The 22,285-nt window shown below is 47.4% G+C and overlaps 2 protein-coding genes across 9 annotated transcripts in view; one reads left to right on the top strand and one right to left on the bottom strand.

Moving 5' to 3' along the window:
* PAQR7 (progestin and adipoQ receptor family member VII) overlaps window positions 1–3,503 on the top strand; it is a 4,894-nt gene extending 1,391 nt beyond the window's left edge. For 2 of the 3 annotated variants that reach the window (XM_010576124.1, XM_010576123.1), the window contains one exon: window positions 2,289–3,503. In XM_010576124.1, the coding sequence (XP_010574426.1) occupies window positions 2,329–3,369 (1,041 nt within the window). In that variant the 5' untranslated portion in view covers window positions 2,289–2,328 and the 3' untranslated portion in view covers window positions 3,370–3,503. Of the gene's footprint in view, window positions 1–910; window positions 1,426–2,288 lie in introns of those variants that run through there. The other variant, XM_010576122.1, reaches the window with a different exon arrangement.
* Window positions 3,504–9,902: 6,399 nt separating this feature from the next.
* MTFR1L (mitochondrial fission regulator 1-like) lies at window positions 9,903–21,711 on the bottom strand. 6 transcript variants are annotated; one of them, XR_774902.1, is made up of 8 exons: window positions 21,689–21,711; window positions 21,360–21,485; window positions 20,259–20,363; window positions 19,441–19,550; window positions 18,421–18,632; window positions 15,083–15,395; window positions 11,294–12,585; window positions 10,350–10,362 (listed from the first exon to the last, which is right to left on the bottom strand). XR_774902.1 is itself a non-coding variant. In XM_010576119.1 (8 exons), exons 2-7 carry the CDS (start codon window positions 21,372–21,374, stop codon window positions 12,411–12,413), a joined length of 930 nt encoding a protein of 309 aa, XP_010574421.1. In that variant the 5' UTR covers window positions 21,375–21,485; window positions 21,689–21,711; the 3' UTR covers window positions 10,835–10,915; window positions 12,381–12,410. The 6 variants fall into 6 exon arrangements, 5 of the variants coding, with proteins under 5 accessions (XP_010574423.1, XP_010574421.1, XP_010574420.1 ...); XM_010576119.1 differs by lacking the exon at window positions 10,350–10,362 and adding an exon at window positions 10,835–10,915 and having other exon boundaries at window positions 12,381–12,585; XM_010576118.1 differs by lacking the exon at window positions 10,350–10,362 and adding an exon at window positions 10,836–10,915 and having other exon boundaries at window positions 12,363–12,585.
* Between the last annotated feature and the right edge of the window lie 574 nt (window positions 21,712–22,285).

Raw genomic sequence — 22,285 nt, 5'->3', positions numbered from 1 at the left:
GTCAGGGTGCAGGGCCCCAGCGATCCTGACCTCCAGCTGCACCCGTGTCCTGAAATACCACCACCACCACCCCCCCCCGGGAAAAAAAATAATATTCCGGGAGGGGCGGGGATCGGTCCCTGGCTGCCCCGGAAGGGGTTTTGGCAGGGCTGGTGCTGCTGTTCTGCGGCGAGGGAGGAGAGGCTGCCCGGGTGTGGGGGCTCGGTGAGCCTGTGCTGAGAAGGAACAGATAGATCTTCACTTAAAAGAAACGTTATTTGTGCTCTAGAAGGCTAAATATAGATGTAGGTACGGGAGCAAACAGGCGTGTCAGCAGCTGGGGGCTGAGTCTGTATCATTAAGAAAAAATTCAGCAGGATGGGTGGATGCTGCTTGAGAAAAGAAACGCTCTGTAGGATGTAACAGGTAATGCTATCTACGCCTTGTAGGTATGTGGAGGTTGTTATTCAGGGTACAAGCCGGATTAATGATTTCCAGCACTGCGCAGGATGTGCGGCGTTTGTAACTGAGCGTTGCTCAAGGCTTCATAGCTGGGAAGAGCTTTGCAAATGAAGTCCTGCTGCAACAAGTTTTGGAGGACCTGATGTAAACACCGCTCCCTTTCCTGCCTCGTGCTTGGCCGCTCTGAACGCAGCTTTTCCCGCTGCTTTTGCTGCAGCGTTTCCCTGAGCAGAACCAGGGGTGACTTTCCCATAGGAATTTGTCTTCTGGCAGCCGTGAGAGGGGTCGGACACGGTCTGGAGGTGAGCCCCCTCCCCATGTACCCAGGTGTCTTCATGGGCAGCAGCAGCCCTGGCACAGAGGCAAGTTCTCCGAGCGGCAGAAGGGCAGTGTTTTCTTCCAAACCGCCCATTGAATTTTGGTCAAAACAGCTTAACCTTGGAAGTTCTGCTTTTGCCCACATCTCCCCGGCAGGACTCGAGGCTGTTTCGGTTCAGTGCAGCAGCCGCAAGTGCGAAAGAGGTTTATGAAGTTAATTTTTCACTGGCTGCCTGTGCATGTTGCAGTGTTACAGGAGGGTTTAGGAGGCCAAGCGAGGGTCAGGATTGCCCTCTGTGAGATACTGCCCTGAGCCAGGTAAGTTGTTTTTGGTGTGGGGCCTCTTTAACCAGGTGAGGTGGGGAAAAAAAACATTCAAGAGGGAAGCTGAGCAGCAAACAGCCAGTTTTTATCTGTGTCTGTGTTCCTCAGCTTCAGGAAGGCATGAGTTACAAACCTCTCTACTCCATTTTGATTAGGAAATTACAGAGGTTTTTAAAATAAACAGTTCCAACCCCTCCTCCTCCTGTTCCCAAACTTTGAAGAGCTCTTCCTGTCTGAGCTGTCCCTGAAATGACTAGCTTGCCAGGAGTTGAGGCGTAAATCAGCACTGCAGCTGGACAGGAGTTGGGCTGTTTTCTTCAGAACTTGTCTGAGCAAGAGCAGGTAAAGAGGGGGGAAATCTCATTTTGAGCATGTTCTGTTCAATATGTTTTTAAGGCTGCCGTGACAAGGCAGAACAAGCCAGTAAGGCTGCCTTTATCTTGGTGAGGACAGCAGCTTCAAAACTGTAAATATGGAAGCACTTGCTCGCAAAGATTACGCTGCTGGACCTTGGTGATGCAACAGGATGAACTTACTTGAGCTGCGTTGTTTTTGTGCAAAGCCACGTGGAAAATCAGGAGCTGAAAAAAGACAGTAAAAACTTGAAACACAGAAGTTGTGTCTTCTGTTACTGGTGTTATTTATGTTCTCAGATGCACCCCTTGTGAGGCAGAGCAGGTTACCTCGCCGCTTGTGGGAACGCGGCTCGTTGTTATTACAAATATAGATTACAAAGATAGATACTGCAGACAGTTTAAAAGGGGGAAACTCTGGGCTGCTCCTGGAGAGGGAAGTTTGTTTAGGATGTTTAGTTTGTTTAGCAGTTCCCAAACTGCTGGGAAGGGGTGAGCTAGGAACTGATGTGTCCTGGTGTGTTAATTATTGTGTCAATTAACCCTGTACTGGTGTCCTCTACCTCTGTACTCCTCCAGACAGTCTGTTGCTTGTGCAGCATGGGGCACTCCAGGGGTTCTTAAATCTCCCTTCAGCCTCCTTCCTATTACTATTTTTGGTGATTCTTTTATTTCAGCTATAATGAGGCTGTCCTCCAGTCACATGTGATTTTACATATCTTTGAAAAAAAAAACCAAAACCAGACAAAGCATTTAAATGGCCCCTGCTTGTTGATTTGGGTTGGTTTTTCTTTTTTTTTTCTGGTAAAGTCACTATTAAACCCCACAGCAAAACTTTCTTTCCATCCCAAAGGTTGTTCTGTGCGGTGGTGTCCTGGAGTTTGGCTGCATCATGGCAACGGTCATCACCGAAAAGCTTAGCCGCCTCTTCGTTAATGTGCGGCAGGTCCCTCAGCTGATGGTCCCCCTCTCCCCTTCCACCGTCAGCAGCTCGGAGGTGCCAAAGGTCTTCTGGAAACCCTACATCCACACCGGCTACCGGCCGGTGCAGCAGACCTGGTGCTATTACTTCTCAACGCTCTTCCAGCAGCACAACGAGGCCATCAACGTCTGGACCCATCTGGTGGCAGCACTGATCCTGCTGCTGCGGTTCCAGCAGCTCTCGCATCGGGTGGATTTTGGGCAGGACCTGCACGCCCAACCCCTCCTCATCATCATCGTTGCGTCCATCACCTACCTGACGTTCAGCACCCTCGCTCACCTTCTGCAGGCCAAATCTGAGTTCTGGCACTACAGCTTCTTCTTCATGGATTACGTGGGGGTCGCCATTTACCAGTACGGCAGTGCTCTGGTACACTACTACTACGCTATCGAGCCAAGCTGGCACGAGAAGATCAAGGGGTTTTACGTGCCGGCAGCTGTCCTGTTAGCGTGGCTGTCCTGCGCCGGTTCCTGCTATGCCAAGTACCGGTACCACCAGTCCGCTCGCCTTCTGAGCAGGCTCTGCCAGGAGCTGCCCTCCAGCCTGGCGTACATGCTGGACATCAGCCCCGTGGTCCACCGCATCTACACCACGCCGCCCTCTGAGCAGGCTGACCCGGCCCTTCTGTACCACAAATGCCAGGTGCTGTTTTTCCTCATCGGTGCCTTTTTTTTCTCACACCCTTACCCTGAGAAGTGGTTCCCTGGGAAATGTCACTTTTTTGGGCAGAGCCATCAGATTTTTCACGTGTGCCTGGTACTCTGCACGCTGGCGCAGATCGAGGCGGTGGTGTTGGACTATGAATCCAGGCGACAGATCTATTCCACTCTTCAGGGTGATTTGGCGCATAACTTCTCTGCCCTGTGCCTCTTCACTGTGACCTGCTCTGTCCTCACAGCTGCTTACATGGCCCGGAAGGTGAAGAACAAGTTGAACTTCAAGGAAGAGTAAGAGCCCTGAAGGAGAAGCAGGTGACCTTACCTGAATGGTTCATCTCCAGCCAGCTGTGGTGATGCTGGCACAAATCTGGCCACAAACTTTGAAGAGAAAAGGAATGAAATGCTTCAGGAACTAGTGGTCTCTATAGGGAGGGAAAGTGAGAGCTGCATTTTATGCTTTTTTAATTCAGAATTAGTTCCACCTCGCTTTTAAAATGGTACACTGGTTTAATTCACATGTCTGAATAAACAGTGGGAACAAAATGTTGCTAGTGCTGCAGCTGTGTACTCTTAACAGTGGTGGGCTGGGAAAGGTTCTTGGAAGCTACCAGGTCTCAAAGCAAAAAGTAAGGAGCTGCCATCTGGCCCCCCATTAGCAGTGGCAGAGTCTAACCTGTGGAGACAGACTGAGGTGAGCTTGTATAAACCACAAAGAAGGGTAAAACATTTATTTAATATCATTTCAGGCCCCTTTTATATGGCTTAGGGAGTTGTACAGAGCTATCTGTGCAGTGAGAGGACCCTGTCCCTTACCTGGTGAGAGTGTGGGGTTGTGAAAGAGGGGAAAGTGCAGTAAGAGGAGAGATTGAGATAGTGTGGCTGGGGCTGATGTGATGAAGGCTGAGCCCCAGTGCAGCAACAGGGACCTCTGCACCCCCTGGGGTGGATGAGGCCCTCTCAGCAGGTGCTGGTGTGTTGGCTGCAGTGGTTTGAAGCATGCAGCCTGTGGCTTGTGAAGACAAGATGAGGGGCTGGGGGGCGGTGTCAGGGCTTGGGTTGTTCAGCAAACACCCAGGCCGGGGACAGGAGAGCATCAGGGAGAAGAAAAATCCCAGGTGTGTTGTGCTGCTCCCCCTCTGACCTGCACAGCAGCCCCTGTTTCTTCACCCGCCACCGTTGGCATCTCTGCAGGCACTCGCCCCCATCTTGCCGAGGAGCCTCTGGCACCGGCCGCCCCTCTCCCGCTGCGCAGGAGCCGATCCCGCCGCCATCAATCTCCTCACGGAACGGCCGCCCCGCCGCTTTATATAGGGCACGGCCCAGGGTGGGCGGGGCTCGACCAGCCGCTCATTCCGCCCAGCCGCTCGGATTGGTCCCTCTCTCCCACTAGCGCGCGCGGTAACCGTTGGCGGCCGTTAGGCGGGGGCGGAGCCCGGTGCGAAGGCGGGAAGAAGGGAGCGGGGCCGGACCCGGCGTCTGAGGTAGCGCCCCGGCCTCGGCCCCGGCCCTTCCTCGGGGCCCCGCTGAGCTTCGCGCTCCGGGAGACCGCCCGGTGCCGGGGATGAAGCGCAGGCGGAAAGGCGACGCGGCCCAGCAGGCCGAAGCGTGCGATGTCTGGCTGGACACCGCCGAGCTGAAGCAGAAGGCGGCGCAGGTGGGGCTCGGTGTGTGGGGGGGCCCCGGCCGGGGGTGGGGGGGGCCGCTGCAGCCAGGTGGGATATGCCCAGACCCCCGTCCCGAGGGAGCGTGTGGTTCTCGGGGGGGTGGAGGTGGGAGATGCTGTGGTACTGGGAGTTCGGGGTGGCTGGCAGAGCGAGGCTGTGAGTCGGGTGCGGTGGGAAACTATTTCAAGAGGCGTGAGGGGGGTTTAGCAAAGCTGGGACGGTGCAGGACGGCAGGGACAGCCTGCAGCCTCCGGCCTGAGCCTCCCGCTCGGGGTGACCCTGCTCGAGCAGGGAGTCGGACAAGGTGAGCTGCGTAGGCCCCTTCCAACCTCAACCATTCTGTGATGGTGTCACAGGAAGAGTTGGAGTGTTTAACAAAGGTGGGAACTGTGCCACAATGCTGGAAGAAGGGTAGAATTGTTTTTAGCGGCCTATGTTCACTTTCTACTTGTTTCTTTCCCTACCCAGCCTCCCGTAGCCAAACCAAAAGCACCTAGTCGAATTCTGGGAAGGAAGCACACCTCAGTCACTTTCACACAGACAAGAGCCTCTCAGCCACGCACCAAGCAAACCATCATCTCCACCTTCTTCAGCGCTCAGACAGGTAACGGGGAACAGCATACGCCCCTGTAAGAAAGTAGTTTCAGGCCATCCTAGGAAAGTCATCTCGCTTTATTTCTTGGCAGCTTTACTAGGCAGAAAAGTGGATTTTCTAGTGAAGAGGGTAAAGGTTAAAGGTTTGAACTCCTAGAAAGGATTGTATTGTGATGGTTAATCTAAATGCAGGCACCTTTTACAGTCTTAGACCAAGTAGCAGCAGTTGTAGCCAGTCTTTGCTGGAGAGCAATCTGAACTCTAAATAATGCACCGGGCTTTACTCCCTGCAAAACTGAAGTTTTCAGTGGGATGCTGGGACGCCTGGCTCAGCCCGAGCGCTGACACAAACCATCCAGGTGGCAAACCGTCCAGTTCTGGGTTGCCCAATGGTATCACATAAAGCACAATCCAGTTGGGAACACCACTTCGGCTGGGGCAGGGCACGGTCTGGGCAGGAGCACCGAGCCCGGTGGTGTCCTGTGGGCAGCTCTCCCTGCCCAGGGAAAGGGCAGCATCCGGAGCATTACATGCCAGGTTTTCTCTAAACAAGGGCAGCCCTAAATTGTCAGTTAAATGCCCTTGGAAGAACATTATAGCTGGAAGTGAAAATTAACGTTATGTGGTTCAAACAACGTCCCTGTAAGGGGAATCAGCGGGAGGTGAGTGAGGAAAGCTTTTTATGAGGGGTTGGACAAAGCATTTTCTGAAGAATACAGTGTTTAATCCTAACTGAACCAATGAAGGAATCACAAGGGAACTGGAATATTTAATCTAATTAAGCCAGCTCACAACCTCTGTGCTTTTGAGGCTGCTTTTGTGCTCTGGAATAGAAGAAGCTGGGATTTGTTCGTGGGTCTCAAATTAACAAATATAGAGAAATGAAATGGATGCAGGAACCAGCAGTGCAGGATTGTGTAGTTGTTTGTATATTGTAAATTGTGTAATGGCTAGTTTATCAACATTGAAATAGTTTAGCAATAAGGAGATGAGAGGAAGCATTACCTAAATTGTACAATTCAATTATTTGACAGAATTTTTGTGTTGTGACAGGGCCGTTGATGGTTTTTGCTTTGGATTCGTTATTCCTACTCCTTTTGAATGTGTTGTGTGGTCTCCTCTTTTTGTCGTTTCATTCCCTCGATTGTATTCACTTACTCATTGCATGTGTCTGGATTCACCGAATGCTGCGGCTGTTTGTCAGAGGTCCGTAGGATTTAAGATGCTGGCGTATTTCTTATTTGTTTTTTTGTTGTTTTTTTGTTTGTTTGTTTGTTTGTTTGTTTTTTTTAGCTTATCCTGAATTGACGATGAGTTTGTATATATTGAGGTTGTATTAAATTTTATATTAAATGGTTTCAGAAGCAAACGTGGGACTTGATGCCTTCTTCAGGTGATGAAGGCAAGCTGTAGAAGTTTCACTGTGGAGTTTTGTGGGGGGGTTTTTTGTTGTTGTTTTGTTTGGTTTTTTTGTGTTTTTTTTTTTTGTAACTAACTGTTGAGCTGCTGCTTTTAAAGGCAATGTCACAGGTGAACTGCCTGGTAAGCTGAGAGGAGGAAGGCAGAGAGGCCAAAAACTGGAGCAGCTGGAGATGCAGTTCTTGCATCTCACTTGAGGGAAGCTCGCTTAGTTGAACTACTCCAGTGTTTTAGGCTGCCATTCCATGGCAGGCTCAGCAGCACAAACACAGATGACCGTGAGACAGCAGCAGTGCTAGTCTGGTGTCGAACAGTCTGTGTGGTGCTACTTGAAGGAGCAGTAAAGCAGCAGTTCTGAGTCAAGCATCAAGGAATGGTGCTGTGGGTAGTGACTAACCCCCAAGAAATGTGTGTGCCAGCTCAGGATTTAACCAGTTCTGTGTTGTTTTCAGATGAAAAAGACAAAGAAAACTCCAGGTCATCTCCTTTCATCCTGAATGAAGACTGTAAAGAAAAAGGTGTTTCTTTGCCTGCCTACCCTGTGAAGATCTTGGCTTTGCCGCAGATGGAGGAAGCCCAGAAACAATCCTTCAGAGCTGAGGAGGTGATGGTGCAGGTTACGCCCCAACGTTGTGCACAGAAAGCACCAGCCTCGTCAACTCCTTTGCCAGACTCTTCGGTGTTACAAGCAGAGTCCCACAGCAACAGTGAAGCCTCCTGTGGGGTGGGAGAGGATTGCTGCTTCTTCCATTTCACCCAGGATTCAGAGGGCAACCGGATCATTGCTCACAGAAATGAGTCTGATGTATTTGCTGGAGAAACAGTTTCAGCAAGCGGCAGCAAAACTTCAGACTGTGGGATAAACAAACAAGTGGGCCAGCTGTTCCTGAAGGCGGCAAAGACCAGACTTGATTTCCAACCAAGACTTGGTGCAAACCAGAGTAAGAAACCACACCAATTGAGTAGTGCGAATTCTTTAATTGACTTCTCTGAGATGGAGACTATAAATCCTACGATAATGAGAGACAGTACCTGGGCTGCTGGGGCTTATTCATCTCCACAAAGACCAGCTAGAGCACAGCCTCTGAGAGAGCGCAGCCAGAACGCTGGTGCTGGTTCAGCTGAGGAGGGATGGGGCAGTAAGGTGGGACTGAGCAGTCCCTGCAGGCAGTTGTTCACCCAGGATTCCGAGGGGAACAGAGTAATCGCTCACCGCTGCCAGAATGTCCCATCTCCTCACAAGGACAACAGCAGCTCTCGCAGGCAGCTGCCCGACTCTCCCTGTGAGGGCCATTCCAGTGATGCTGCAAACAGGAGCGTGAGCAAACTGGGGGAGCAGTGGTTAGATGTGTGCTATGATTTACTGTTCACGCAGGATTCAGAGGGGAACAGAGTGATTAAACACTGATAAGTGACCTTGAATAGGTCGCCTGTATGACCTCTTGTGAAGCCTCAGGAAAGCGTTATTTTGTAAGAAAGCGGTCAGAATTAGGTAAGAGTACCTGTTGTTTCTGTATGTATGGTCTAGCCAGCATATGCAGTAGACCCATGCAACAGCAGGACCTCTTTGTTCTCTGAAATTTTGCTTTAATAAAAATAAAATTTTGAAGAAGTATATTTATAATGGTTTGACTGTTTCAATCATTATTTCAGCCTGTGTGGCTACTTTCTGGTGTTTATGTAACATGCTGCTGTCCAGCCTGAAGGAGTCTGCTGCTAACCTGTGTTTATTTCTTAGGATCCTGGAAGTCCAAATGTAAAGTTTTTCTAGGCTCAGCTACATTCTGCTTATCTCAGAACTGCAGCTGTGCCAGCCCCTGTACGTGACAGCTGGTGTGTGTGGCAATAATGGGAGGCTCACGTGTTTCAGCTTGTGCATCTGTAAGGGTGAAAGATGCACCTCTGCTAGCTGCAGGTGGGATCACAGCACTGAACTGCTGTTGCCAGACTTACCGGAGGTTTAAAGTGAGGAGGACTGTGACAAGGGAGGAACTGAAACAGTGCATCTGTTCTGGTAAGTCTGAACTGTAATCCTAATGTTGAATTTGTAGCTCTTTCACAGACAGGGATGCACCTAGATGGAGCGGGGTGTGCCTGCGAGGGCTTACAGCTGCAGGTTGATGCAGTTGGTCTGGCCCTGGTGAGGTGAAAAGCGGAGCAGTGAGTGCTGCGGGCTGGAGTAAGAACTGGTCGGTATTGGTTTAACTGCGTGTGGCAGCTGCCACCGTGTCTCACTAACAGCAGTGGTACTTCCCCTACATGGCTTGTTCAACATAATGCCCTGCTTTTGGATACACAGGGTTTTGGATGGGCATGCCTTAGATATTGTATCTGTTTTAAAGTGCAAGGAGCAGCTGCTCAAAAACCCCAGGGGTCACAAGCAGCAGACAGCAGAGTCCATCTGTGACCATGATCACCCTCCAGAACAACAACCTGCTTTGTCAGCAGCAACCACCCACTTCTTTACTCTTTTTTGTTGTTGTTTTTTAAATGTTGAGTATTAACACTGTAAGTGTGGCCATTTGAGATGGATAGCTTTACTTTCCCATTGGGCCAGATTTTCAGTACAATAGATGCAAGTGGAGTTATGTCACAGTCCAGAAGTTAATTGTGCTGATAAGCTCTTACATCCAGCCTGCACATGGAGCACATTCCCAGGAACAGGGACTCTTGCTTACAGCTCCATCTCCCCTGTAGGCAGGTGTATTCCCACCACATCCTTATGCAGAGGAGCCTTACTGGGACAGGGAGAACAATCGCATCATCCAGTGGCTCTTGGTGTGCATCTGAGAAGGGAAGAGCTCTATCAACTCCCTATAAAACTGATTAAGTCTTAAATTTCTGCTCTCGCTCTCTGGGTGGCCAGAGGTAATATAAGCCTCTTCTCTCAATTCTGAGGTGGAGATGATGATTTAATTTTTCAAGGGCTAAGGGCCTGGTGGATTAAGAAAATCCTTGGCATCTGAGTGCATTTGTCTGCAGCACCATCAGCCAGTGCTGCAGCAGCTGAAATTCCACACACACCCCCAACCTCCCCCAGATACAAGCACCACTGCTGACATGTTTGGACATCTGCATGTTAATAAGATCAAGGACAACCATTGTCTTATTAAGGCTCCATTTTATATAAAGGAAAAAAAAATCATACTTTAAATACAACCATGAGGAACATTGCAGAGAATGTGTAGCTGAAGGAAACCTCTTCAGTTAGTGAGAACTGTAGCCATAGACAATGCCAAGTTCCTTCTTCCCTTTTCTCAGATGACAGCTCTTGTGGTGGGTGCTTGATTCTTAGCATTGGTGGTTCAATAAATAGACTTTTTGAATGCTAAATAAAATACATTATCTGAATACAAGGACTATTAATGAAACATTAAATTACTGGCAAGAAATTAAGGCCATTCTGTCATGCAACTGTGGGAATAATTTGTGAGTTAAGAAATACCCAGGGCATACTAAAACCTGCCAGCATCCCTCAGATGTGTCTGAGTGGTTTGATCATTGACTGCAGTTTCATCCTACCACTGGGTCAGACAGAGTTATTGGGAAGACGTCTTTTACCGCTGTGGTTCAACAACCTCCTAAACACTGAAGACCTGGAAGCATTTCTTAGCTTATTCTCAGTAGCTCTGTACCATACTCAGAACAGAGAAAGAATGGGATGTTTGACATCCCTTTATACTGGCAATGGTAACTAGTTATATTGTAACAAGGCCGTTAGAAGTTAATGCTTAATTTGAACCTAAGGAAAATTGTAGGTCAAAAGAACGTCATCCAGCAGCACGCATTGCACTCTTTAGAAGATCCTTATCAATAATCAACATCAAAATACAGGTGGAAAAGAATTTCCATCTTCTTAAAAAGTTTTTTCTTAAATGTAACAATACATGGAAAACACATCAAATCCGTAGGGTCTTTCCTAAGTAAGTGTCCAGTGCAGAAACCATTTCTAATTAATAAAAGAGGCAAAAGGCTCAATCCTTAGGAAGGCAGCTACTGTGGAGAAAATTTTGGGAGCATAACACTTTTGCTTACAGAGTTTAGTGACAGTAACATCATTTCTCCTTAAGGGCCAGATCTTCATCCTTGAGGGCAAATTTTCTTCTCAGAACTTCTGCTATAAGAATGGCCGGGTCTTCCTCCTTCATTGAAGTTCGGTTTCTATATGGAAGAAAAAAGCCCAGTGTATTAGTAAAGAGAAGTGTCAAAATTGATGCTTTACAGCTCTGGTTAGAATCTTTTCAGTATTTTTCTGCAGCCTTTATTAGCTTTTGTCACAAGTGGAGAAGGTGCAAGAACACCACCACAAAACAAGAAAAAGCAGCTAAAAATTCAGGCCTTTCATGTTGGCTTAGAAAACCTGGAGCTCATTTTGTGGATCAAAGAGTATCCTGAAAATCTCAGCATCAACACTCTTTATAATTCAACTGTGTTAATAACAAGTAAGTAAAATAAAGCTTCATTAATTATTTACAGCCTACGTCCCCTCAATATAAATCTACAAGTGGTGTGGTGTTTGAGTTGAAGTCCTGGAAGTACTTTTTTTCATTAATTTTGCTATACAATGGATATATGCTTTCATATTTAAATATGGGTAATTACAGGTGTTTTAAAGGAGGGCTGGTATACATTTCCCTCTGCTGAGCTACTGGACATGACCTTTTTCTGTAGCATTCTGTCATCAAAGCATCCTGCCTCAACTTCCAACAAGTGCAGACAAGCAGTTCGCATTAGAAGCGTTAGTGAGCCTGTTTTACAGGAAGCCAAAACGCAGTTCCTTTTCCTCAGGTATCATGAATTGCTCACTAAGGTTTTGTTTAGAACCTGTACTAATAATTTCAGAGCTTAACTTGTTTGGGTTTTTTTTAATAGCTGAAGTCCTCCTTTGGTCAGAAAACATTATGGGTATTTTAAGCATTCCTTTTTAGGAAAAAAACCCCACAGAGTATTTCCGTATGTGTTCGGGAGGGGCTTGTTCTCAAATTAACATTGAAGGCTTTTGGTAAGCTGTGTAAGATGCCATTGAGCACCTTGCACTGGTAACCTGTAGCACAATGTCAGATTTCTGTCTGATGCAAGTTCTTAATTTACAGTTGTATAAATGCATCACTATTTAAAAGATGACTTTGTAGCCAGAAGCATGCCTTTCACTTCATCCAGACAGAGCCCTTCCTTCTGAAAAGGGTGCAGAGAGAGACCAGAGTACAGGGTCTGGAGCCGTCCCCAAACCCTTCCTTCCACACAGGCAAACCTGAGAATTCAGAGTTACCCCAGTATCCGTCAGCTGCCTCCAAAGAGGGACAGGGGGAAACTGGAGCAGCCAGAGGCGGAGGCAACACTAAAAACAGTGAGGAGAGACAGCACTGACCCAGTCTCGAGCTGTGCTGATCACAAGGATGAGCGAAGGGACAGATAACCCACAGCAGGGTGAGGAAAGGAACCTCTCCTACCAAAGGGTACAAGTGTCCTATGGCGAGGCACAACCAGCAGCAGACCACGGAGCACCAGCGTTCACCTTCAGTGTCTCAGCCCTTTATAGCCACTCGAAGGGCCAAGGAAATAATCATGGAAAAATGAAGTTGTTCAGTGCCGTAACAGTAGTACTTACAAGTCAAAGTGTACTCACAGTCCAAGCAGCTCCTCACGCTACCTGTCTTTAACCCCACACTGAGCGCACGGCCCAGCAGGCACACCACTCAGCCACTCCCCTCGCAGAGGGCATCACAGACACTTTAACAGGCTCTCTTTCACATTTGTTGAAACATGCACATTTCTGCAAGTGTTTCTCACTCATTCCTGAAGCTTCCAAGGTTGTGTTTAAGCACCAAGTCCTAAACAGGAGCATCAGAGAAGCATCTATGTAGTTATCTTGTTAAGCATCATTTGGTACCTTCATCCACTTAAAAGAGTACATGATCCTTTTAAGTGTTACACGTGCTGCACACCTACACTAGCACAACTGCTCTGCGTAACCCAAGGGCACGTCCACAAGGTGAGTACAGCTGCAGAAGCACAGGGCTGCTCTCACAACTGCATCGACACTGGAGAATGGTGTCTAGGAATTAAACCTCATCAAGTAATGAACAGCAGTAATTTATTTAATGTAATTTTTCAACTACCTGTGATTCTTCAAACAGCTTTAAGCTGTAGTAACCATATCCGAAAACATCACTGTTGCACATAGGAGGCAAGTTAGAGGCTGAGATAGATAGAGAAACAGACGAGAAGAAAACAGTTTGGCTCCAGCAAGAAACAGTCTCAAGCTTTTCTGTTAAAATGTTCCTAGCCTTGACGCAAGCAGCAACAGCAGAAGCAGCAAGTGTGACCCAGCTCCCGGCGAATCGGTCAAGCTGTCGCAAGGGGAGAAGGGTCCTGGTGACTCAGTTCTTTTGCTCACTCCATATCACAGCCAGAAGGGATATGGCAGCTATCCCCTTCCCCCCAAGGATTCTACAGTACAAAATCCTTGCTCTCCCCCATCTCCTGTAACATTAAAAAGAATCAAGGCTGTTGGTAAATCCTTCCTTTGTGCACAAGCCATCTCTTCCTCCCACTCATTCACACACCTTCTCTCCCAGAGTAACAGCAAGATCAAACACCTTCATTATTAGTTGTTCTAATACATTCTGTTGAGGAAATTGAAGTCAAATTGTGACCCATTATATTGCAACGTTCCCTGTCACCTACACGCTGCTTTTCACAGCCTTCCTCCCAGTCAGCACTTGGCTCCTCGTGATTCGGCCAGTGCTGGCAGGAGCCTTGTTGGCATATCCAGGCATGGATAAGAAATGCCTTGGATTTTCCTACCATAATCTGTATTTATACAAGTCTTCTTTTCCCCTAAATAATGCACGTTTCCCTGTATTCATCTGACACAGATGGTGGCAGTTTTCTTACCCTAAAAAGTCTGCTTCCACAGGAGGCTGACATACCAGTCTGCACTAATTACAAGATTGATAATTACATTGTTACATGTAAATGCTTAGTCCTAGAAGTACACATTTCTAATAAAGTTAAAACATTACATGTCACAACATGAAGCACCTGCAAGCTTTTCTGGATTTAACAGAGCCCATGAATGACCATTAGAATGGCACAGTTAGTTATACTCTTAACAGGGAAGTTACCTAAAGCCTACCTCAAACCCCTCCTGAGCCAATGTGGCTGAGTCGCGCACAACAACAGGTATTTTTCTCGAGAATTCTCTCTCCCTTTGCCTAATAATTCAGAATTATTTTTGGATGCTCAAAGCACTGCTTTGCAACAGACAGGAAGAAAGAAGAGGAGCGATTCATCTGTGGTCCATGAATTCTGCTTACCCCCAAGAAAGATTACAGGCATTTATATAAAGCAAGTAAGTGTTTAAGATTTGAGTAATATTTAACACTTAGGAAAACAAAAGCAAAAGGGTACGCAGTGTGAATTATGGATGTGCAATACCATACTGACATTCTGGATGCAAGCTGAATGTACTTCTCTCATTTGACTATGTGATTTTTTCTGTGCTGAGAATTTAATTTCTTTTAAACTGAATTAGGCATAGAAATTGTGAACAGCCATCACACAACATGTTATTTTTGGCCAGGAATCTTACTCACACAACATAATGGCTGGATAGAACTTTGGGCTGAAAAATGTGGAAACTGAACTTTATCACTGTGATTTCACATGTAAAAGGCAGGCAGTACAGCTAACATTAAAGAATCTACTGTATCAGCTGGGCAGAATCCTCCCTCAGCCATGCAGCAGCTGGCATGTCAGCAGCTTGAGGTGTTCTCGTGATCAATGTGTAAACTCGTCATGAGACGAGTGAAAACTCTGCCCACGCTCAGAGCTGGGCCAGATGCAAAAGTTGAGAAGCTGAAAAGCTCCATGTGTTAATTCCTGTACGTGCCACGCTGAAAAAGCTGCTGAGCTTCCCAACCGCTTGGGTCTGCAAGATGGTCTAAGCACCAGCACCTGGAAGCACTGCAAGCAGAGAAAGCAGTGCAGCTCTCACTCTGAAAGTTGCCAATACATACAGTTCTGGGTTTCATCAGGGCAAACACAAGCTTTTTTTCAGGTGAACAAGCTGAAACAGCCAAACGTCATGCTAATCAGTTTGAGTTCCTCTCTATTGCTTTTTATCCAGGCAGGTAAGCCATCAATAAAAAAAACCCAGAAACCTAAGTGTTAGCAAGTTCTACTATACACAGGTATTTCCCTCCCTGTGAATCATGAATATAGAGCAGCACCAACAAGCAGTGAATGCAATGTCCAGTGTCTACAATGATCTGACAGACAAAAAAAGAGATAAAATAAAATCAAGAGAGTTCAGGAAGCACTTACAAGTCTTTGCTCTGCTTCATCCTATGAATGTCTTTAAGAATGCCCATCATGTCTGCAAAACTGCTGGCCTTTGAAAGAGACACAGAATCTTCCTCGTCAGGATCCTTTGGTTCTGGTTTACAACACTCGGAGGTTGTAGAACAAAGCATGGAGACTGACGGGAGCTCGGGGCTTTCGAGTTCTGCCTCCTCCTCTGTGATATCGCTAATGACAAAGGAAGTTGTAGATTGGAAAGAGGGTCCAAAACAAGGTAAAGGAGAAGATGCATTTGAACTTCCTGGAGATAAGAAGTCTGGTGTTAATGAAGCAGAAGCTGAAAAAGAAAACAATATAGGTGGAGAGATAAACTAATACCAAACCACATAGGTATTTTTTTCCCCAAAACAACAGAATATAAGAGGCATCATCAGCCAGCCTCCCCCATGCTATAAGAAAACAAATTCATCATATTCTGTCACCCTCCATGTCCACGCTGCTTCCTGCGACACCGTGTTGCAACACAAGACCTTCTCCAGTACCTTTTATCCCACCAACCCCCTTATGTATCTCTACTCCTTTCATGCCCATCACCATATCACCCCTCCAGTTCAAACACTGCACTCTGTCCCTGCAGAAGTTGCGTAATGTTTACTTTTTTCCATTTTTACAGATAAGAAATGGAGGAGCAGAGGTTTAGCTGCTGCTCAGGGTCACAGAGGGAGCCTGTATCAGAATGTAGGTCTTAATTGTCTTAACTTCCCTCCTCTTTTTCTTCATCACCTTGAGAACTGCTTGCCTTTCTTTTCCTTTCAGGCTCCTTCCCCCCTAACTATTACACCTGGTGAGAATGCAGAGCCAGTTCAGGAGCTCCAGCATTTTGCACTAAACAGTCACAGCAATTCACTCTGTGACTGCAGGCATTTTGACCTGTTTTGCTCTCCATCACCATCTGTAAAATGAGAATAGCACCCATGTATTCCACAGGGAAGATGGGATTTATTTGTTCAGGCTTTAAAGTGTAATGGGGATAAGAACAGCTATAAAAATTCCGAGTGTTATTAAGTGAAAATGAGTTAGATATTTCCAGTGTAAAACACTAAGGGAAAACAACCAAAAACCCAGAAAAATGCTTAGTGCACATCTCCTTGAAAGAACCTTCCTGTATGGAAAACAAACTGTACCTAAAAAAATAAGCACTAATGCCCTTGGCCTCAAGAGTAAACTTGTAGATAGTTATCAATTTCCAATTAAGGGATTTCTCTAACAGTATATAATAAAGCAGATTGCACAGTATTTCTTTTTTGACATCAATCTTTCCAAAATAAGCCTGCTAAATAGTTATCTCCTTCATCAGATTACCAAGCTACAGCTAGGCCCTAAATCACAGCTCCCCATTATTGACTTAGAGGACGCGAAGTCAATACGAACTGTTCTCAAAATGCCAGCTGATAACAACCAGGCACATTGCTGAGTAGAGAGGGAGAGAAAAAGGTATTAAATGATTAAATCATTTTTCTCCCATTTGGATCTCTAATTTTCCTCGTTATTACTCTCCTTGAATTAAAATGGACTTTTCTAGCACACAGCTTGAGCAACTGTAGAGCTGAGACAACACTTAGAAGGAAAAAAAAAAAAAATCACAGAATTTCCCCTGGTCTTTATTCCAATTTGTTTGTTCCTCTGATCTTGCATGAAGAAGAAAGAGGACACACGCAGCCTCTCTGAAGGGGACATCTGTGGTGCCTTGTTTTACGCTTATTCCCTGCAGAGCTGAGGGTAATGTGGCTCCCTCACCCCCAGAGCGGCTTCATTTTACCATGCTGCTGTAAGAGTCAAGTGGCATACACGATCCCATGTACTGTGACAGGACCAAAGATGATAAGAAACACCAGCACAAGGAGATGGGTACTCTGTGAGTGTGCATGGATCATCAGAAATACCTAATCTCATCTAAATGCAACTTTGCATGCTAAAACCATCCCATATATTCTCATGTGGCGGCATATATATTTACATTATTGGTATCAAGTAGATTCTTAAGAGTCCATTGACCACCCCACAGAACTGAAAAAGAACCCCAAATCTCTCACATAGAAACCAGATTTCAGCTAAATCAAACACTACAACTCTGTTTCATGTTCAAATGTGTTTACAGCTCACGGATAGCTGGACTAAATATACGCAGCCATTAAACCTCCAAGTCCCTTGGGGCTACAATAATCAGACAACCACGTCGTCTTTCGCAGATCATGAGAGATTTGGTCTCCTGCACGCACCATGCAGTGCAGCACAAAGTAGCAATCTGGGAATTAAAAAATATTTTCTTTCAGATGTAGGATAAGGAAGGTTTCATCAGCCACTATTACCCATTATAAACAGGAATTAACCTGCCTGATACATTCCAAGTGTGGCACAATCCTGGTTTTTGGTTTGCCTTTCTTTTTTTGTTTGATAATGGGAAGAATTATAGGACCTTCTTTCCCCTGGAAAGCAGCCATAATACAGCTGTCGCCTTGGTTACTGGCAAAAGTATTCTGCACACAAGAAACACAGCTTTTAAGAAAAAAACTGTCTTCAAGAAGGACTAAATTCCTTTAGTTTGCAAAACTGTTCAATGTTTTTGAGTTGAGAGATTGACAACTCTGCCTTCGGAACACTCCATAAATAGATACCAACATATTTCTATCTTACTAGTTTCCACATTCTAAACCAGCCACTGTTGCAGCAAGCCTTGTAGAACCACTTGGATTTGGATCCTACCAAATACCATCATATTTTCAGAGCTGAGTATACAGCAAAAACCATGAAAGGAAGAGAAGTAAAAAGTCTTTCCTCACAGTTCAGCTTTGTGGCTAAAACACGGCTATTAACTGCCCACAATTTTACTAAAAGAAAGAAATAAATAGTTCAGCTAGGCTTTTCCCCAAATACATTATTTGCTACAGAAACGGCACTGTCGTTTTCCTAACAGAAACAAACACATCTCACTCCTACCCAAATCAAAATGCAACCCGCTCACTCCTGGCCGACTTGGAGCAGGAATGGCAACAATACACCAAATGTTTTAATGAAACAAGGTGCTTGAGATGAGAGTCGGTCTCTGGATCAAATGCAGTCACAAAACAGCACTTGGTATTTCTTAAAAACAAGCAGGGCTCCTCCAGTGAAACAGATGTGAACACCTAAACACAGAACCAGCACTGAGCTGACACCAAAGACAGCGTCCCACCAATGGGAGCCACAGCTCTGCTGGAAAAAAAACCAGGCAAGTCTGCTCTGTGTGGAGGAAATAACATGGTTCACTAATTCAGCTCTTCTCGTTCAAAAAAAAAAAAAAAAAAAGCTCATTATATTCCTACCTGACTCTGCAGCCACTATTTTAGCTATCTGACTCCGAAGGTGACTCAGCTCATCCTGGAGCTCTGTTGTTCGGCTCAGTGCTGGTAAACCAGGTTTCTTCAAGGCGAGCAGCTTCTCCTCCTGCTTCCTCAGGTTGGGGACTGAAGCATTTCGCTGTATAACAGTGAAGGGACTCGGCTTCCACTTGTGCTTCAGCGGGCGAGTGTCACTTCTACAGGACAAAAACCTGTTGGTCATTTACAAGGTCCAGACCCCTCCATGACAACAATGTTCAGCAACGCTCTGCCTCCACCTCAGGACAGCAGAAGACTTCAACACAATTAATTAAGCCTCTGCACCGCTATGCTGTATGTACCACTGTATGTACCGCTGTTTAGATGTGCTGTGCTGCTGTATGTGCTCTCTCTCCATTAAAGGAACAGAAAGCCTGTCACAGAAATCATGACCCAACAGCACAAGATGTGGTGAGAGGACAGAGGGACAGAAGTCTGGGTGTGCTCACATGGTTTCAAGTCATTTCTCTGCTGGCAACTGTGTCTCCATGCCAGGCAGAGCGCTGGGTGCACATGGGAAATGTCACCCATTAACTTTTGCCTCTGACTTCAAAGGCCATTTTATCTTTCAGAAGCTACCCATTACTATTGCCCTGCTTTAAGGAAATTCAACTGACCAGAACCAAACTCCTGGGCGTAGAACATTTCAATCCCGGGAGAACTCAACTCTTCAACTTTCTAACCAGAAAATACCACAAATCAGGGGGGTTACTCTGCACAGATCTTTCAGTGAGTAAACTATGGCACAGCATAGGCTCTTAGCAGTTCCTACAGGAATTCCTCTCACGGTCCTTTGTCCAATTTTTTGTTTCTCCTGTCTCTTGGGAAAAATGTATTTTAACAGGCACCATAACAGACCTTGAGAGGACTGGAAGTTGTGATCGTGTGATCAATGTCCAGCCTACACTGTGCAAAATAAACCAGTGTATAAAAGTAAGGACCAGCAGACACAAAGAGGAAACCAACCTGACTCTGGCATATGTTTCTTCATCATCTGCTGCTATCCACACAATGTCTGCCAAGGTGGGGACTGGAGGGACATCATTTAAATAGAGCTCCGAAACATTTGGTAGAACCTAAAAAGAAAGTTACATTAAGGAGACAGCGGTCCTGTCTCCTGAAGCCACCCCAGATGTGCTGTACTGGCTGTCAAAGCCTTCCTCCCCTGCACCAGGTCTGCAGCTGCATCTGTCAGATATGTGACAGCAACACCATTCGGCTCACGGGAACGTAGCGCTTGCATGCGTCGGCTTCTGCACGTGTTCTTGGGCGTGTTGGTGTGTTACTGTGCTCTGCGAGACTGAACAGCAAAGCAGCAAAGGGATACTTGATACAGCTTAGCATGCTGCCAAGGCCACGTGCAATACTTCGCCACTACACGTCCCAGCACTGTCCTTGAGCTTAAACAGTGACGTAAGCGTTTCCATAAACCCTGTTTTACTGTTTAGGAAACACAGGCCCAGAGGGCAGGGGGCTTGCTGGAGGTTACACAACAAAGCACTCGTTCAGCAACTCCATGTTTCTGTCTCCTCTAGCTTGCTAACCCAGTCCACAGACCCTATTTCAGGAGGTATTTTCCTCAAGCTGCCAACAATCACTTACAAGAACAGAATTTCCAAAAAAAGGAATAAAACCCTCTTAACTATACAGCTACATGAGTTTTGTGAATACAACTCTGCAGACACATGCGGTTGACAGAACAGCAGCTTGTGACAGCACCTTGCTTTGCTCTGGAGCAGCAGCTTCCAATATGTGATCACCAGATCCCTTATGAATCTGCTTACCTCAAAGGTTGCTCTGGGACAGGGTTTTAAAGGGAGGTTTGACCCGATCCTCCTGACAACGCTGCGTGCTGAGCCATGGGGTTTGTTCTGCCAGATGGGGATCGTCTACAAGAATCCATGTGATATCATTAATAGTTTGAGTCAGTTGCCCTTCTTAAAATGTATGAAATTGGAAACTGTGCTATACAATCAACTCAAGAGCTCTGATCTCTGACTTTTTATTTGTTGAGTGGTACTTTTAATTGAGAACCTGCTAATAACTGAGGTTATTAGCTTATTCCATAAACCGGTGTTTCAGCTGAAAGTCAGCCAGTTACTTAAGGAGCATTTTAAACACGGGTGGAGTATCTTCAGGACTGAAAACTAAAAGCACTCAGTAACAGACATTGAGCTCCAAATGAAAACATGCAAAAAGGAGGAAAACAGCATCACATGAGGGGCCCAGGAGAAAAATTAAATCAGAAGAAAGACTCGTTTAAAGGAACACTCTCGCTTCCACATGGTCTTTAATACAAGCAGCACTGATAAGACTGTAAACGTTTCTTGGATGACGGCAAAATGACAAATGTACTCAATGCCTATGCCAGCTGAGGGCCGATGAGAGAATGTTTTCAGCCTTAGAGAGTGTTTTCAGAAACAGCAAATGTTTTAGTGATCTCTGGATGCTTCTGAATTGGATTCAAAAGGTGAAGTGCTCTGTCTGCCCCTCTGCCAGTTTTACGGCCATCACAGGCTCTTGTGACAGGAGGGAGCACAGGACTCGGGACAGCGAACACCACAATGACAAACCGGAATCCAAACAGGTTATATCGCTCAGTCCACCAACAAATCCATTCATGGATTTATCGCTGGGGCTTGTTATGCATGCAATGCTGGAACGTTGGTCTTACGCAGTTACATTTTAAATTCCTGAGGTATATTTTAAATTGAATCTCCGAGCTGGGAGCGCACTGACCGCTGTGACGGCCCTCTGGCTACCGGCCACGGGAGAGCTTGGGGTGGTGAAAGGGCCCGGGAAGGGAAGGGGGCCCGTGGGCGGTGGTGAAGGCTCCCGGGTGCCCGCCGGTACCGGGAGGCGTTTCGAGCGGCCGTTACACTTACGGAGTCCGCTGCCATCTCCGGCTCTGGCGGTGGCCGCCGGGGCGGGCTCAGCGCTGGGTGCTGCGGCTCCCGCAGGCGCGGACCGGGCTCATCTTACCCCGCTCCCCGCCGCGCTGGCGCTTCTCACTGGAAGACAGAAGCCACTCGCTGCGGGCACTGCCGGGGCCGGGGCCGGCCCAGGCCCACACGGAGCCCCCGGGGCCGAGCCAGGCGCCCCTCCCCGCCACCCCCGCGGCCAAGCAGCGAGCCCGCGTCCCTCGGCCGGTAGCCTGAGGCGCGACCAGCCCCGCTCCCGCCCGCTGGCCATCTCCCCGAGGCCCCGCCGGTACCTGAGGGACGGCGGTGCAGCACGGCCCCGCCGCCGCCATTACCCGGAAGCAGAACCCGCCCCCCGCGTTTCCGCCGCCGCCGCCCGCGCATGCGCCCCTCGGACAAGGAGGGGGGGCGGCTGTAATGGCGCCCTGAGGGGCGTAATGGCGGCGGGAGGGCGGCAGCGTCGCGGGTCACCCCGCTCCACGCTCACACCGAGCCATTCCCGCCGCCCCCGTCCCACCCAAAGCCGGCCCCGCTGTCCCCCCCTCCCTCCAGCCCCCCCTTCCCGCCCCGTCCGCCCGGAGGCAAGGAGTGCAGGAGGCCGAGGGTGGTGGGATGGGTTTAACGAGTGCAGCTACAGCCGGGGCCCCAGGGCCCCCTCACGCCAACCGGCACCGAACCGCGCGGGGCTGCTTCTCCCCCCGGACCCTCGCTGAGAAAACATCGGCTCTGGCCCCGTGTGGGTTTCGGACCAGAGCGTCACAAAGCCCAGGAGGTGGGGAAAAGCAGCACCTCCTCCCCCCCTCAAGAGGTATCACAAACCTATCAGAAAAAAAAAAAAACAACTTAGCAAGTTTACAAAGAGGAGACAAAAAGCTTGGCACGTATTAATA

Source organism: Haliaeetus leucocephalus, unplaced genomic scaffold, assembly GCF_000737465.1.
Source record: "Haliaeetus leucocephalus isolate CR32 unplaced genomic scaffold, Haliaeetus_leucocephalus-4.0 Scaffold517, whole genome shotgun sequence".
Classification (NCBI taxonomy): domain Eukaryota; kingdom Metazoa; phylum Chordata; class Aves; order Accipitriformes; family Accipitridae; genus Haliaeetus; species Haliaeetus leucocephalus.
The sequence above is the reverse complement of the archived record's forward strand: the minus strand, read 5'-3'. Positions and strand labels throughout refer to the sequence as shown.

Coding starts and splice junctions, on each gene's coding strand:
- MTFR1L (XM_010576119.1), bottom strand. Junction 19,551..20,258: donor GTCCCAGAGCAACCTTTGAG/GTAAGCAGATTC, acceptor CTTTCTTTTTAG/GTTCTACCAAATGTTTCGGA. Junction 12,586..15,082: donor ATGAAGCAGAGCAAAGACTT/GTAAGTGCTTCC, acceptor GCTCCTGTTTAG/GACTTGGTGCTTAAACACAA.